This window comes from Amphiprion ocellaris, chromosome 7 (assembly GCF_022539595.1).
Source record: "Amphiprion ocellaris isolate individual 3 ecotype Okinawa chromosome 7, ASM2253959v1, whole genome shotgun sequence".
NCBI lineage: Eukaryota > Metazoa > Chordata > Actinopteri > Pomacentridae > Amphiprion > Amphiprion ocellaris.
In genome coordinates, this window is record NC_072772.1 from 1190963 (window position 1) to 1206350 (window position 15388).

General features: G+C 41.2%; 1 protein-coding gene across 3 annotated transcripts in view; it reads right to left on the reverse strand.

Annotated features, from left to right (window-relative positions):
• Positions 1–333: 333 nt before the first annotated feature.
• rtn4rl1b (reticulon 4 receptor-like 1b) overlaps positions 334–15388 on the reverse strand; it is a 156851-nt gene continuing 141796 nt past the window's right edge. For all 3 annotated transcript variants that reach the window (XM_035948956.2, XM_055012390.1, XM_055012389.1), the window contains 2 exons: positions 3528–3979; positions 334–3105 (listed from right to left, as the gene is read on the reverse strand). In XM_035948956.2, coding sequence (XP_035804849.1) covers positions 2218–3105; positions 3528–3979 — 1340 coding nt within the window. In that variant the 3' untranslated portion in view covers positions 334–2217. The remainder of the gene's footprint in view (positions 3106–3527; positions 3980–15388) is intronic.

A 15388-nucleotide genomic window follows, 5' to 3' on the forward strand; every position in this document is an offset into this window, starting at 1 on the left:
TTTTTCCCTCTCAGGCAGGAACTTATTTCATGTACTTGTATATGTTGCTGATAAAAAAAGGTTAATATTTGTTCAAATCCTTGATGTGTACAGGAAGAGGAGATCCATTTGTTAGAGGCAGCTATAGTTTAGCCTGCAGCATCTGATCAGGGGAGACAGATTGCAAAGTACAGCAAAGATAGAGGGTAAACAGGAAAAGGAGGGGGGGCTAAATTTGCTGACAGATTCAATTTCTGCTTTAAATGAATCAAAAAAGAAAGGAGTGCAACAAAAAGGGGATCGAAGAAACAACAAGCTTTATATGCGGCAATAAACAGACGCAGACTACACCGGTAGACATAAGAAGATATAGATTTTAATATCTTTATAAACATTTTTGTACTGTTGTTCTCTGATGATAACTTACTGAACAATTTTATTATGGCAAAGAAAAAAAAGATGGGTAGGCATACAGTAGAACAAGAAATAGGGTGGTGAGGAGTTGTGCATTGACAAATAAAAGGTTCTAAAAATATAACATGAAAAATACATAAACAAATCACCAGAAAATCAGAAATCAAAGCGCTCCTCCCGACAGGAGGAGCAGAAAACCCTGTTATCATCATTGATGTCACCGATATTGTTTTTCTCATAGTAATACAGTAAATGATTAATATCAGCACTGCAAGAAGTCCTCTTGTCTCCACTGGTACAGTTCACATCATTGATACAAACACAATTGTATCAGTACATTTAAGGGAGGCACAAAAGCTCCAGAAGTACAGCAAGATGTCCTGTAATAGTCCATTCTACAGCCAGCATTTTACAGCATCCTTTATCACCTCAGAAGCGATTGTCTTGGTCTTGGATCCCCACATCCTTAGACAATCGCGTCAGTTAATAAAGAGGCATAATTCTCGCTGCATTACCCCAGTTTTGCCATACTCTGTTCAGATTGTTCGTTATTGAGTCATTTAAGGTACATTTTTTTCAAGAGTCTTGTTCTCTTTTGAAGTTCGGTGATTGAGAAAAAAATCTGTTCCTCACATTCTCAATGAGGGCGGGAAGTTGTCACCGAGGAGGGATCAGTTCAACACAACCTCACCAGGAAATCGAGAAACCCGCCCCCCCACATGACCATTGACCTCTAAGGCTCCTGTCGGCCCCTTGCAGCAGGGAATCCATCTGTAGGTCCGTTTTGTGTCTTAAAAAATCAAATGAACAACATCTGACACGAGATATAGACAGACTTCTTCAATATTCACAGCTTTATCTCCCACAGACGCACATTGTTTCCCAAGCAAATCAAAGTAGTGGATGGCAGTCATCATCATCTTGAAACAATTAGCAGCTTAATCTTCAGTTGCACAGAAGGAGTGAAGTGGTGTGAATGAAGATGTCAGAAAGAGTTGTGTGCAGAAAGACTGTTAGGCAGAAGGTATAGTACCTGAAAAAAGCCAGCATTATATAGATAGTAGGTGTTACGATTTGTTACGGCTTCATACAGTGTATGAGCTGACTGCTTGTTCTTTTTATGGCCTTAAAACATCTGTGACTGTAGATTTTCACTCTGCAATGAGAATGGTGAATTGCTGTGTCTGTTACTGACTGACAGTTTATTGCCGTGCTCACCTCTATTTATTAGAAACACAACCAATTGTTTGGACATGTTGTTTGCAAAGGATGCAACAGAAGGAAAGGATGAGATTGAGATAAGACTTACACTGGAGGCCTCACAGGTTGATCGACTTTCCATTTATACCTTCTTAATAACAAACTCCAAATTAGCTAGCTCATTTGTTTCAGAGCCAACTGGCTAGCAAGTTTTACCTCGCTTTCTCTGTCATCTCTTAATCTTTTGCTCTCTTTTTTCACCAAATTTTGGTTATCTGAGCTCCAGCTGAGTGAAAAACAAAAGGAAACAAAAATAGATAAGACACCAAGATGTACAGTGATGAAATCATATTGGCATTGGCAGTGCAAGCTTGGTCTGCATTCACCTTTTGTCTTTCTCAGTCCCTCCGATTCCTGTGCTGTGAGTCTTTCTCTTGTAGATGTTTGATGCTTTGATACCTGTTTCAGTCTGAACAGTAAAGCTCCCTACACGACATTTACACATATAATCACACTCACGCACATAATTAAAAGACACCCAGGCCTTGTAGTGCAGGAGCAAGAGAGGGTCTGAGGGCTGTGTTTTTTCTTTTTGCGATCAGCATTTTCTAAGCTGTCTGAAGGTCAGCGGAGAATGTAGTCAGTATTTGTCACTATCAAGGCCACAAAGAGGGCGTAGACATATAGTAAGGACTGGGATAAGGTTGCCCTATTGTTGGCTTGCTGGACCCCACTAGGGGGGCGAACAGTGGTCCGGGGAGTGCACTTATGCTTCCTCCGTGTGACCGTGCCATCTGGGGACGTGTGGTCATGTTTTCCCCCCTCTGTGAAATCTGGGGAGGAATCCTCCTTGTCTGCCATGACCTCTTTTGAGTGGTGAACCTCATTGTCACCCTTCCCCTTGCTCACCCTGTTGCGAGGCTTTGTGCAGTTCCGAGAACGGCCGGGCCTCGACGGGTGAACTATGTGGGTCTGCCCTCCAGAACCCACAGCTACTCCACGATTCGGATTCACTGTTCCAGATAAATTGTTAGTCTGGGCTCTGGACTCAGAGTTAGGGACAGTTGGTGAACAGTTGGGGAAGTCCTCCTTGCGGAGCTCCTTGAGGTCTTTCCCAGCCATATCAGCTGGTGCCTGGCAACCCACTGAAGACGTCGAACCTCTGAAACGTTTCAACCATTCCCATAGCGACAAGGCCTTACAGTCACATGACCAAGGGTTGTCGTTGAGGCGCAGGTACTCCAGGGCGGGCAGCTGGTCCAGGCACTGTCCGGACAGCTCTATCAGGGAATTGTTGAACAGGTAGAGGGTGGTGAGACGTTTCAGGTCGTGGAAGGCCAAACGGTCAACCCACTCTAATTGGTTTTGGTGCAGAAGCAAACGGTCCAAAGCTTGAAGACCTCTAAAGGTGTTCTGGTTCAGGCTCCACAGACGGTTCCCATGCAGGAAGAGGTGGCTCAGGTTGTGGAGATCCATAAATATGTCATCTTGCAGGAACTTCAGATGGTTATCCTGAAGAGATGCAGAGAGTGTGCAATTACAACAGTCTGACATTTTGGTAATGTGTTACTGTAATCTTTCCTTCTGACTACATACCACTAAAACATTTTGTAAATCCACATTATGCACACAGTGTGTCATGGTCAGACTACTGTTCAAACATGGAAACAGACCAAATGATATTCCTGTGATCATCTGTTGTCATCTATATCTTGTACACAAGTGGAGCATTGTAAAAATCTACTTTAAGATTAGCTTTTTGCAAAGTTGAAGCACCACAGTCAGAAGGAATGAACAGAGCAACATTTATTTTGCACCAGAGTTTAAGGTTAAGCTGTGTAAATTGTGCTTGGATGACTTTAGGTGTGTGTAAGTTTAATTTTAAGCTTTTAGATGAGTGGAGAAATAATCAAACAGATTGTGCAAAGGTGTACCTGCAAATAGAGATACTGTAGACTTCTGAGGCCTTGGAAGATGTTATTTGGAAGCGAACTGAGCCCACAGCGGTACAAGTGAAGGGAGCTGAGCCGAGTCAAGCCGTGAAAGGTGTCTTCAGCCAAGGAGCGCAGGTGGTGGTTGTCTCCCAGATCCAACTCCTCCAGCAATGTAAAGCCATGGAAGGTGGAGGGCTCGATGTATGTGATATTGTTGAAGTAGATCCAGAGTGTCACAGTGTTGGTACTGAAGTGGCCCCGTAGTAAGCGATGGATTTTATTGTACTGTAAGAAAATGCGTTCACTATCGGGAGGGATGCCTTCAGGGACTGACAAAAAGTTGTGGGACTGGCAGGAGACTGTGCTGGGTGCAGCGTAGCAGATACAGTGATGAGGGCAGGACCAGGAAAGCTCGAGCCCACAGAGAACCAGCAGGAACTCCAGCCCACAGCCTGCAGAGAGCAAGAAAGAAAAAGCAAGAATGAAATAACTGCAAAGTTTTGATTTTACATTTAGACTCAGTTCCTTCCAGAATTAAAAAGGTTGAATGATTCACTGCTATGCCTTGAATCTGTGAGGTTGTATTTGCATCTAAAGCTAATGTGAGTATACTAACATGCTCACATGAAGGAGGAACAGTGCAACTTTTAGTGTTTGCATGCTAACATTTGCTCTTTTGCACTTAAAGTACAGCCGACGCAAATGAGAGTGTCTGAAAGTTGTTTTGAAATGTAAAAACTACCAAAGCTGGAGGTGCTAGAAGAAAACAACAGATTATAAAATTCATTAGAGTTTATCCTCTTGACCTTGAACATCTGTAGCAAATTTAATAGTAGTCTGTTCATTTAAATACTAAGTACTAAAAATTAACATCATATTAAGTATTGAAATCAAACAATATTGGCCAAGAAGCAACACAGAATCCACAGCAAACTGATTTTGAAATGAATCCATCATCTGATTCCGTGCCAGCCAAGCACATGCATCGCTCATCAGGACTCCATTTTGTGCTTTGTTTTCACAAAGCGGCGACATTGTTTCGACTCATGGCCCAGAGCGTGCTGCACATATGGACCTTCTCGCTCACAGTTTACATCCCCAATTCACTAAGTGTGTTTAGGCCCCACAATGAGGAGTCTGTTGAAGACAGCAAACAATAACACCTGCTCCACTGAGTCACAAGATGTCTCAGTGAAGCTGACTGGATCCCTGGTGCCACACTCTTGTCTGATTCAACACATGCAGCTATTTCAAAAATTTTACCCTTTCCAATCCTCTGCCACCTTCGGGAGATGTGCTATTAAGAGTCCAAACCCTTCCCTGAGTCCATTGGCAGTTCTTTGCAGGGAGTGGAGGCTGTGATCAGTCCGTTTGTGTTGTTAAATGGGGCGTGCAATGCTTATTTAAACCCGTAGTAAGCTGCTCTGAGGCGCTTTCTGATCAGTGACATGATTCCCCAGATCCTTGAAATGGGAGATGTGACTTAGCCCCAGTCTCATCTAAAATGAGCACAACTCAGAGCCCATCATGAAAGTTCCATCTGACAACCCCTGGCTGTCTCCCACTCAATTTATTATTCACAGCATAGTGAAGGCTTGATTCACTGCCTCTAATCGATATGCCTCTGTTGCCTTTTAACTCACCCTATAATCCTGGGTCTTTTATGCCGGGAAATTCAGGAGCAGAATTACTCTCCACCAAGAGACAGGCCTATTTACCTGAATGTATTTTCTTGCCAAACTGTGGCTAAGCTGTGACATTCAGCGTCTGACTCCACTGACCTTTAACAGTAATTCTCTGTGTCTAGTTGCAGAGCTGGAGCAGGGAGCTGTGTGCCACCTGAACAGGAGTGTGCTCTCTCGGGCACGGATCTAATCCTATTTGTTAAGCCCTGCCACTGGGCAACAATGGAAATGCATGCATCCTCCTAAACCAGAAATGTGCTCAGTAAATGAGGTGATTCTTCACGGTTGAACACTGTCAAAAGGTTGAATGTGAGTGTGTGCTCATGTGTGCTGGTATGCAGGTGAATATGTTGTGTTAGTCAAACTATGACATGCCACGAGAGAGCTCCAAAAGGCCTTATCTTTATTTAGACCTCTGATTTCACTGTCATGACCCGCATTAGGACATGGATTCTCTAGCATATTACCAGCTGTATCCAGATTTGTCACACCGTCACGACCAAACAACAAAGATGCTTCACTATTTTGTCGCTCCACAGGTGTTTTATTTTTTATCTCAATCTTTCTCCCTGCTTGCCATTTCCATGAAGATGTATCAAGCATTGCACCTGCTGACAGAGTAAATAGGTGAAAATGTCTTGCATTGCTCTTGGGAAATAAAGGTTTTGCTTTATTTATCAGACGAATAGGACGAGACACAGTGAATTTTCCAGCTGCTCTTTGAGGTAAATTTGCATTAAGCAGCATCCACCAGGTACTAGAGAAGCAGCCTCCTATTCATTTAATTTGGTTTGGTTCACATTTTATCAGTGTAATGACCCTCACTGAAGAAGCACGCTGTAGAAGCAAAACAAAACAAATGTAATCAGTTTTTTGTGCTTTTATATTTATATTGAGGTTAGATTTCAATCATCTCTTTTAACAGGAACTCATCCAAGAGATTCCATTATTCATAAAACTGATCTCCTCACTCCTGTAATTATTTTTTGAGGCTCTAAACTATTTCCATTAACACCTTACTTCATGCATGTCTTCAACAGAATTAGGGAGCAGATTTCTAAAAGGAAAATTATCTGAGCAGGCGGCAGACAGTGATAAGTATGATACGGGAGGAAAGCGAGGCACTGAGAATGTAGATGCTGCCTTGATAGTGAGACAATTTGAATCAGTGATCTGCTAATCATTTTGGACACATAAGGATGCGCCTCCTCTCCTCTCACTCTCCACAGCTTGTCAGGACAAAGTAATAGATTCTTTACGCTGCTGAATTTGTTCCACTTTGCCAAATACTGTACCTGTATTCGCTGAGAAAAACATTACAGGGGGAGGAAAAAATCGTGGCAGGTGCAGTTTTCTGCTCTTTTCCTTCCATCACAACATTTTTTTATATCTTCACCTGAGATGAGGCAACAAAGACACATGATGTGGATGCTATTTAGATGTAAAAGAAATATCTTAAGCACTCTCTTCTACATGCAGATTGAGAATCAAAGGAGCATAAAACACCTATTTCCTTGTTTTCAGACACTCTTTTGCAGCTGGCATAACATGCACTTCCACTGGCGACCCAAATACCTGCCAGCTCACTGATCTCGGTGCTGCATGCTTTTGCACCACTAAACACTACATTAAATACAGATGTTACCATAAATGTGCATCACCCAACATAACACCACATAAAAGGGGTTTACTGCATGTATATATGGACACTCTCAAGCATTAAAACACGCATCGGGTTTAGGAATAAATGAGGCAGATCATGTCAGTGTGACAAGCATAAAAAGGCTGACTGATTCCTGCTTACACAGCTTTGAATAGACAGACTGGTTTTCAGCACAGGGTAAAATCTGTATTAAAGTGGAAATGCTGTCCTTAAATGAAAATGTAAGAAATTAATGTGTGTCATAACTGCATTGTATGCGCACACAATAAGCCATTCAGCTCAGATTGTATTATATAAATAGCTTTGGACATGACGGAGCATATATATGCCAATAGTGCCTATTGGAATTTGGCAGAATAAAGGAGAGGCTCTAAAAGAGAGATAATGTGTTTTTGGAAAGGAAAAGGCGCCGCTATTTCTGCGAGGAGTCTGGCCCATGTATTACCACTCTCATCATAAGTCTTCCACCTCCAAGTTTCTCCCCGTGAAGTTTCCCATCACTGATTTCCCCTCCCTACTTGCAACTGATGACAGAAACTACTGATATCTCTTCACATGGAGAATCGCGTTTGACCCCGCGACCCCATCATCACCGAGTTCCGTTTTTTTCATTTCGGGGGTGTAGAAATGGAAATAGATAAATAAATGAATAAAACAAAATGGTGCGGGTCCCCTGACAGACAATGAGAAGTGACTGTGTGGAATATCAATGGAACATAGTTCACACTATTTGCCCTCATGAATAACACATCTCTGCTAATAGGAGAGAAATGGTACGTCTGTAAAGCTGCGTGACTCTGCCCATCATTAGACTGGACAAACTCAATTTCCTGTGTCTCTCCGCAGACCCCGATAAGCACCCTGGTGTTTTTGCTCCCACTATTGGCTGCTTCTAAATAATGTCTCGACTCACTCCACACTCAAAAGGTGTTTGCAATCATGCTCATGCACACAGTGGTAGAGCAATATATTAGATTATTGATTAAATGGGAACATTCTTCAGAGGGGCATGGCTTAAAACTCCTCTGACAAATAGTGTTATTATTTCTCCATGGAGCTGTGGATAACTATATATTATGTTCTGTATTATTCTAGAAGATGTTTTGTATCACAATGCTGATTTGTATCTGTTTCTTTATGTCACAAAAATATCTGTATTTGGATTCATGCTGCAAGCATCATAACAGAAGTTCAGTCAGAAGGTCACCAAGTTCACCGATAATCATCAGGATTCCTTCACTTTCTGTGTTACATGCTTATCTACTACCATTTATTCAAAGAATATGTACAAGCGTAAGTGAATCTCCTGATAAAAATATCATGCTATGTGCTATCTATCTAAATATATTCAACGATTAATGTTGTTTTTTAAAATTTGGCCACATCTTCTAAAACTTTAGAGGACAGTTTAAACAGGTTTTAACAGTGATTCCTTTGCATGTGTTTTTGGAGGCTGTAAATCTGATGACAGGAGGCCCAGATCAGTGTAAAGCATGCATTTTTCCAGCAATTCAGACAGTACTGCCAAGTCATGTAAGGTGCCAGACTTCTATGTGAGAGCATGTGGTAAAAATAAGCACATTAACTGTTAACTAATTTGGATTCTGATCACATTGCCACATGGATACCTGATTAGATATAAACAGATCAGGAACATACACTCTACCAGACCTGGAAAAATCAAACAATATTAATAAGACTTCTAAGACTACAATAAAAGGTAATGTCTATAAATGACGATCACACAATCATATATCAAATCATTTTCTGTATATATTAGTTTATATCTGTTGTGGTTTCACAGCCAGCTGAACAATGCGACTGTGAATAAAACAGCAGCTCCTGACATTTACAGAGTGGGTTTGTGATTACATATTTATTTTAATTAGCAAGGTTGAAACAAAAGCACATTTGCAAGCATTTATTCTTAAAGGACAAATAAGCAGCAATAATGATACAAAAATTATACTTCAACCGGAGTTATTTCTCATTAGCATTTTTAAAGAATTTCTCTGTTGACTTGTTAAAAATACTGATTACTGCCATTATTTTCTGACTGAACAGCAAACTCACACATGAGCATCCCTTGTCTGGGAATATTTTTTTTTCATTTTTTTTTTTTCCACAGTTGACTGCAGAACGTTATAGATTTTGTCTCATTTGCCATTCCCCGGCCCCACTGCAGGCAATATTGCCTCATAAGGTTGCCTGACTATTCTTCTAGTGAATGAAAGGAAAATGGGCAAGAATAATGACAATGCTGAGATCTTTTAGAAATGCGGCAGAATAGAAATATTTCAGAAATGCACTGTGGTGCTGTGATGTTCTTCTGGTGCAGAGGCATCAGGAAACTGAGTGACTGCTCAAGGTTTCTATCTCTATTGGAGCAGCATCGTACCTGGTCTCAGCTCTTATCTCATGTTGGCACACTACAAATACATTATCACACTGAGCTGGTAGTCTAATTATTGTATGCTGTTCAGTGTATTTGTAAAATAATAATAGTATCTTCCATTTAATTTAATCTGTTTCCTTATCTCCATCTCATTCCTTGTGCTTGATATACAGTAGATTTGATCAGTAAGATGAGTCAGCTTTCACCATAATTCACCTCATCACACAGCTTCACAAAATGCATTAATACTTTGGACTGTCAGGATATTATAAATATACTCAGAGGCCCAAATTATAATGCACTTCAGATCAGCAGGGCATTTTTTTGCTGTTGATTTGCATTCGGTTGTTCCATTCCACGTTTCATTCCTGTGATTTGTTCTGTGCGTATCGGCACAGTGTGTGCTGCGAAACTGTAAACTGTCAACGCTCTTCAACGGTGTCACCACTTTCTGCACATTAATTATTATTTGATCACTCTTCTGTCAGTCTGGCTTCTTTTCAAGGGACAGAATGGCTTCATGTTTCTGACTGCAGCCTTGCCAAGGCACAAGAACAGTAAGAGTAAAGAGAGCAGGTGAGAGCTGAAGCCCAGTCACATAGCAGGATGGCATGGAGAGTCATGCCAAGTCACGTCAGAGTTAAGGAGACCACTGTGTTTCCCTAAGCGGCAGCCTCCAGGGAGGAAAAATCAAGCTAACGAGTCATGCCAGAAGCTGCACTTCCTTGAATAGCCGCTTGAGGCTGGCTCCAAAAGTGAGTCAATCCTCATAGACCTCCATGTTAAAATGCTAAATTTTACTGCAAAAATAAACATCTTGACTGTTTGATACCAAAACTCTTTTTGGTCATTAAAACTATTTCCCCCGTGAAGACAACTATATGGGGGGTGATTGTTTTATTTATTTATTTACAGAATTTACAGAATTTACCTGTTTCAGTTCCATAAAGGCTTAAAGTTTTACATAATTAAGGGTGCTTTGAGTGATAGAGTGCCTCAGCTCCACCTGTTTACTCACTTTTGATTAGTCAGGCACTCTGGAACCTAGAGCCACTACGTTTAATTCAATAACCACCGTTAAGGAAACCTGTGGGTGATGAGAGGGTTTGTCCATCTTTATATACAGTCAATGTTGCACATTATTGATATTTATGACCTCCTAAGTGGTATATTAGCAGTCCAGCTGTTTAATATTGTTAGTAGCGGTGGCTCCTCAGGCAATGGACCTTGACAAATCTCTTTAGATTTGAAATGGACAAAGTGAGAGAATAAGAAAAACTGCTGAATGAATAATAAGTTTACATAGAACACAGTGGCACTTAGCAGAGCAGACAGTTCCAACTGAGGATCTTATTGGTTATATACTCCACAGGCAAGCACATAAAAGGAAGCCAGCAAAGCAGAGGGAAGTTAAACATAAAATAGGCACAGATGAAGTGAGTGACAGCAGTGTTTCTCAGGTGGAGCATTCACAGGCCCTAAAAATAACTCGTCCACACAAGCGGCACCATATGAAGCATGTACAGAATAAAGAGGAAGATGTTCAAGTGAATAAATGTCATTTATTCCAAAGATGGAGTCTGAAGATGCTTAGGATCCAGGCAGAGAGGCGGCATAGCTGGTGGCTGAGCTATCCACAGATGTTTACTTCCGACATTTTAATTAACAGACTTAAGTACTAATTCCACTTGCATACATTCAGAGACACATCTGTACCTGCTGCTCTTTTCATGAATTCAGAGCAGGCTGTTGAACATTGATAGAGACCAGACACCCTGCATGCACATGGCTGCATATGCACACATACATACAAAATGCACACAAGTCATGTACAAATGATCCCAGACATACCAGCCAAGCCGCCACTGTTGGGAGCTCCGCTATCGGCCACCAACTGCATTCATTCATTATGACAGCACAAAGCCAAATGATTTAAATATATTGCACTCCCTGTGGCAGTATTGCACCGCACTGGCCAAAATAAAGTAATGGTTCTGCCAAACCTTTATAAATCATCCAAAGTGTATCCATATGTAATTCATATACTGTTCTATTAAAATGATAAAGAGCATTTATAATGCAGTTCCTGTTGGTGAAGTGGCTAATAATTATCTTTCCTATTGATGGCCTGTAGCTCTCAAAGTTATTTAGGTGCTTTAACTTAAGTCAGTTATACTCAGATTCTTATCACAACATATGGCGAATTCCAGTGAAATTAGTTTGTGAATGAAAGGGCAACTCTACATGTATCACACAAATGAGACTCCAGAGGGATAACAGGCCACTTTCCTAATTATCAAGATTTCTGGAACAAGAGTCTTCATGAATCACAACTGAGCAATTTGCTTTGAATGACACTTGTAGAAGTCAAGCAGCGTTGCCTCCAGGGGCACAGGGCTCGAAAGCCATTCATTGTGATAGAATTATGAATGAGAGTCAATCAACCAACTAGGTTGTTTGTTTAACAGCAAGTTTATTAGTATTCTTTGCTCCTCACAGAGTTCTAATTCTTATAAGTTCTGTTATAAGTTCAAATAGTCTTTTTACCACGTGTACAGCAATAACAAACGTAGGACAAAATAATGAGTGATGTGGCATATTTTAACTCTTTAGAACATTCCAGTGTGTTTGAAAAATATGTTCTTATTAGACAACTGCCAAAATTACACCATTTATCATAGCAAGAAAATGCAAAAGCCAGCTGTTACTTTTGCATGTGGCATTGCACACCATATATTTATGACAATTGCTCCTCTCTGAACTTTGTCCTAACCTTAAGCATTGCATTCTATTTTAATGCTGTAAAATGACACACAAAAAACATATAAAATGCCTAGAAATTGCACACGAATTGCCAGTAGTGGCTTGTTATTTATATGTAATTTCGTCTTACCAAACAGGTAAAAACAACTAGAATCATAGGAGGTGCCCTTGAACAAATCATCTGTGATTTGCAGTTCTGTCATAAAATGAAATCAAATCTGAGTTTCAAAATTCACCAAAAATACTTTACTATACTTGTCTTTTTGAAAGAAGCAATCCAAAATTTACCATTTGCTCTAGCTGGAATATATTAAAAAAAGAAAAATTAAATAGGCATTAGTGACTCATCTGCAAACAGCACTCATGTGATGACATTTGGACATGTTTTTGATGCTAAGCTGTGCTGAATGGCAGGCAGTATTTATACAAAGCAGATAGAAGACAAATGTGGAAACAAATGTAAATATATAATAGCAAAATATCTGCACTATGTAGAGTCACCTGTTTTTCCCAATATCGTTAACACACGTGAGCACTTTGAAAAATATTGTGAATGTTAATTTTTGTTATTCATTTTGTTAAATTAATAATCAAAGAATTTCAACTTTTGCCATTATATTTTTATGATTTATGGAATCTTAATTGTATCATACTACCTAAAAGCCATATTTGAGTTCTCTCTACTTCTAGCTGTGGTGGTGTTGCTTCTATAGAGGTGCAGGACTTAATATTGCAGTGAAAAATGAGCTCATAGTGAGTGAAAATGTGGGAGGGACAAAAAATGAAACTACGTACAGTTCAGAGGTTAAGCAGGAAATCAAGTGACTCTGAATCATTAATTAATGTCTATATAAACACAGTGGGGACAGTTATATCGTACTCTTTGTCCAAATGGCACAATGGTGGTAATCTACTACAAAGTGTGGATTCAAAATGAGGACAAACCACTGCCACAAAGAATGTGGCTGTTTTAAATTATTAAACAATCAGTTACATTCATCTTTTTGTTAAAATCACAACCCAATGAGCTAATAAGATTTTTGACTATTCTAACTGAACTATTCTGAACTATCCATCCATCCATTATTTATACACTGCTTAATCCTCATTAGGGTCATGGGGGGCTGGAGTCTATCCCAGCTGACTTAATGTGAAGGAAGGGAAACCTTGGACAGGTTGTCGGTCTATCACAAGACTACACATATAGACAAACAATCACACTCACATTCACACCTATGGACAATTTAGAATTACCAGTTAACTTCAGCATGTTTTTGGACTGTGGGTGGAAGTCGAAGTACCCTGAGAAAACCCACATATGCACAGGGAGAACATGCAAACTCCATGCTTAAAGATTCCAGGAAGGCCGGGATGTCACACTGCTCACCCACGACTGCACTGCCAAGACAGACTCCAGCGTCATCATCAAGTTTGCCGATGACACCACAGTGCTGGGCCTCATCAGCAACAACGAGGAGACAACCTACAGAGCAGGAGTGGAACGCCTGGTAGGATGGTGCAGCAACAACAACCTGACCCTGAATGTGGACAAAACTAAAGAGCTGGTGGTGGACTTCAGGACGCCACCTGGTGACCACCATCCACTAAACATCAACAGCTTCACGGCAGAGAGGGTCAAAGCACCAAATTCCTGGGGGTGCACATCACCGATGACCTCAGCTGGTCTCTCCACACCAACTCCACAGTGAAGAAAGCACAACAATGCCTTCACTTCCTGAGGAGACTGAAGAGAGCCAGCCTTCCAGCTCCCCTCCTGACCACCTTCTACAGGGCCACTGTGGAAAGCGTCCTGACTGGCTGTTTCACGGCGTGGTTTGGAACCTGCACAGAAGTGGATCGCAGATCTCTGCAATGTGCGGTCAGGACGGCGCAGAGGATCATCGGTGCCTCCCTCCCTCCTAGCTCTCCAGGACATCTACCAAGAACGCTGCATACGCAGGACCACCTCCATCATGAAGGACCCCTCCCACCCCTCACATGGACTGTTTGTTGCCCTTCCATCAGGAAAGAGACTGTATAGCATCAGAACCCACACATCAAGGTTCTGCAGCAGTTTCTTCCCACAGGCAGTCAGACCGTTGAACACCCTGCAGCTACGACACATGTAGACCTGCACCCATCACTTCCATACCCAAACCTGCATCCATCACTTCCATACCCAAACCTGCATCACATTAATCTCACTCATTATCACCCCAGTAGCCAGTATGATTGTCTGATGTATGCTTGTGCTTTTGTTTTCTTATCTAGTTTAGTCTTTTTAAATTATCTTTTTTTTACCTTATATTTATTCTTAACTTTTTTTACTGTGTTACCCTCATTTCTGCACTGTGAAATGGATGTGAGAAACGTCATTTCGTTTAACTGTGTGCTACATACATTGCTGAATGACAAGAAAGCTGAAGCTGAAGTTGATGTGAACTGTGGATCTTCTAGCTACAAGGTGAAAATGCTAACCACCAAGCCACTGTGCAGCCTATTCTGAACTAGTGGGGAGAAAATATAATTTGGATAAAATGTAGATAAGGTAATGCTTAGCTGTTAAGTTGTCATTTTATAGCAGGACCAACTCCATTTAATATACACTTAAGTCTTTCACAAAGGACTCTGATCATACAGTCTAATATTCTGTCTTCTGCACTTGATATCCGAGTTACACTGTGCTTCGCAGAGTTTTTAGCTGATTTTATAGCTTTGAGCAGCTGACCGGACGGTTGTCAGCCTGCCTTGCTGGTCCAGGCGCTGCGTCTTGTTCAATCATGCGCATGTATGTCAATGACAGACTGCTGCACAGCCGATCACTGGATGTCTTTGTCACAGTGACAGCTGAGTTGCGCTGACGATGTGTGACAGCGAGCAGACAGAAGGAGGGAAAAGAAAGTTTCCCGGACAATCAGATACCGTAGTGACTCTTCCTCTCTTAATAGAAGCAGTAAAGGGAGAAGGAGGAGGACATCTGTGGGAGGTTGTTGGAGGAGGAACTATGCACATGGGAAAACGTGTCTACAGGACTGCTACTGTGGTTGCTCTATGAACCAGAGGACCTGGTTACAAGCCTCGTGTCAGCAAGCATCTGTCCGATGAAGAATCTGAGCAAGGCATTGAATCATTATCAGCTCCAGGGCTGCTGCTCTTTAACTGACCCTGTGCTTTCATGTGAATGTAGACGGGGCCAAGCAAAATATTGAAATTTCCCCACGGAGTTAATAAATTAACAGAGTGTCTTGGAAAGCAGGGCATAATGGCCGATGGCCGTTGCAGGACTGCAGCTAAAGGTAGAAATGATTTATTCTTCCTTTTGGGATTCCTACAGCAGTGGAAAAATATAATAAGC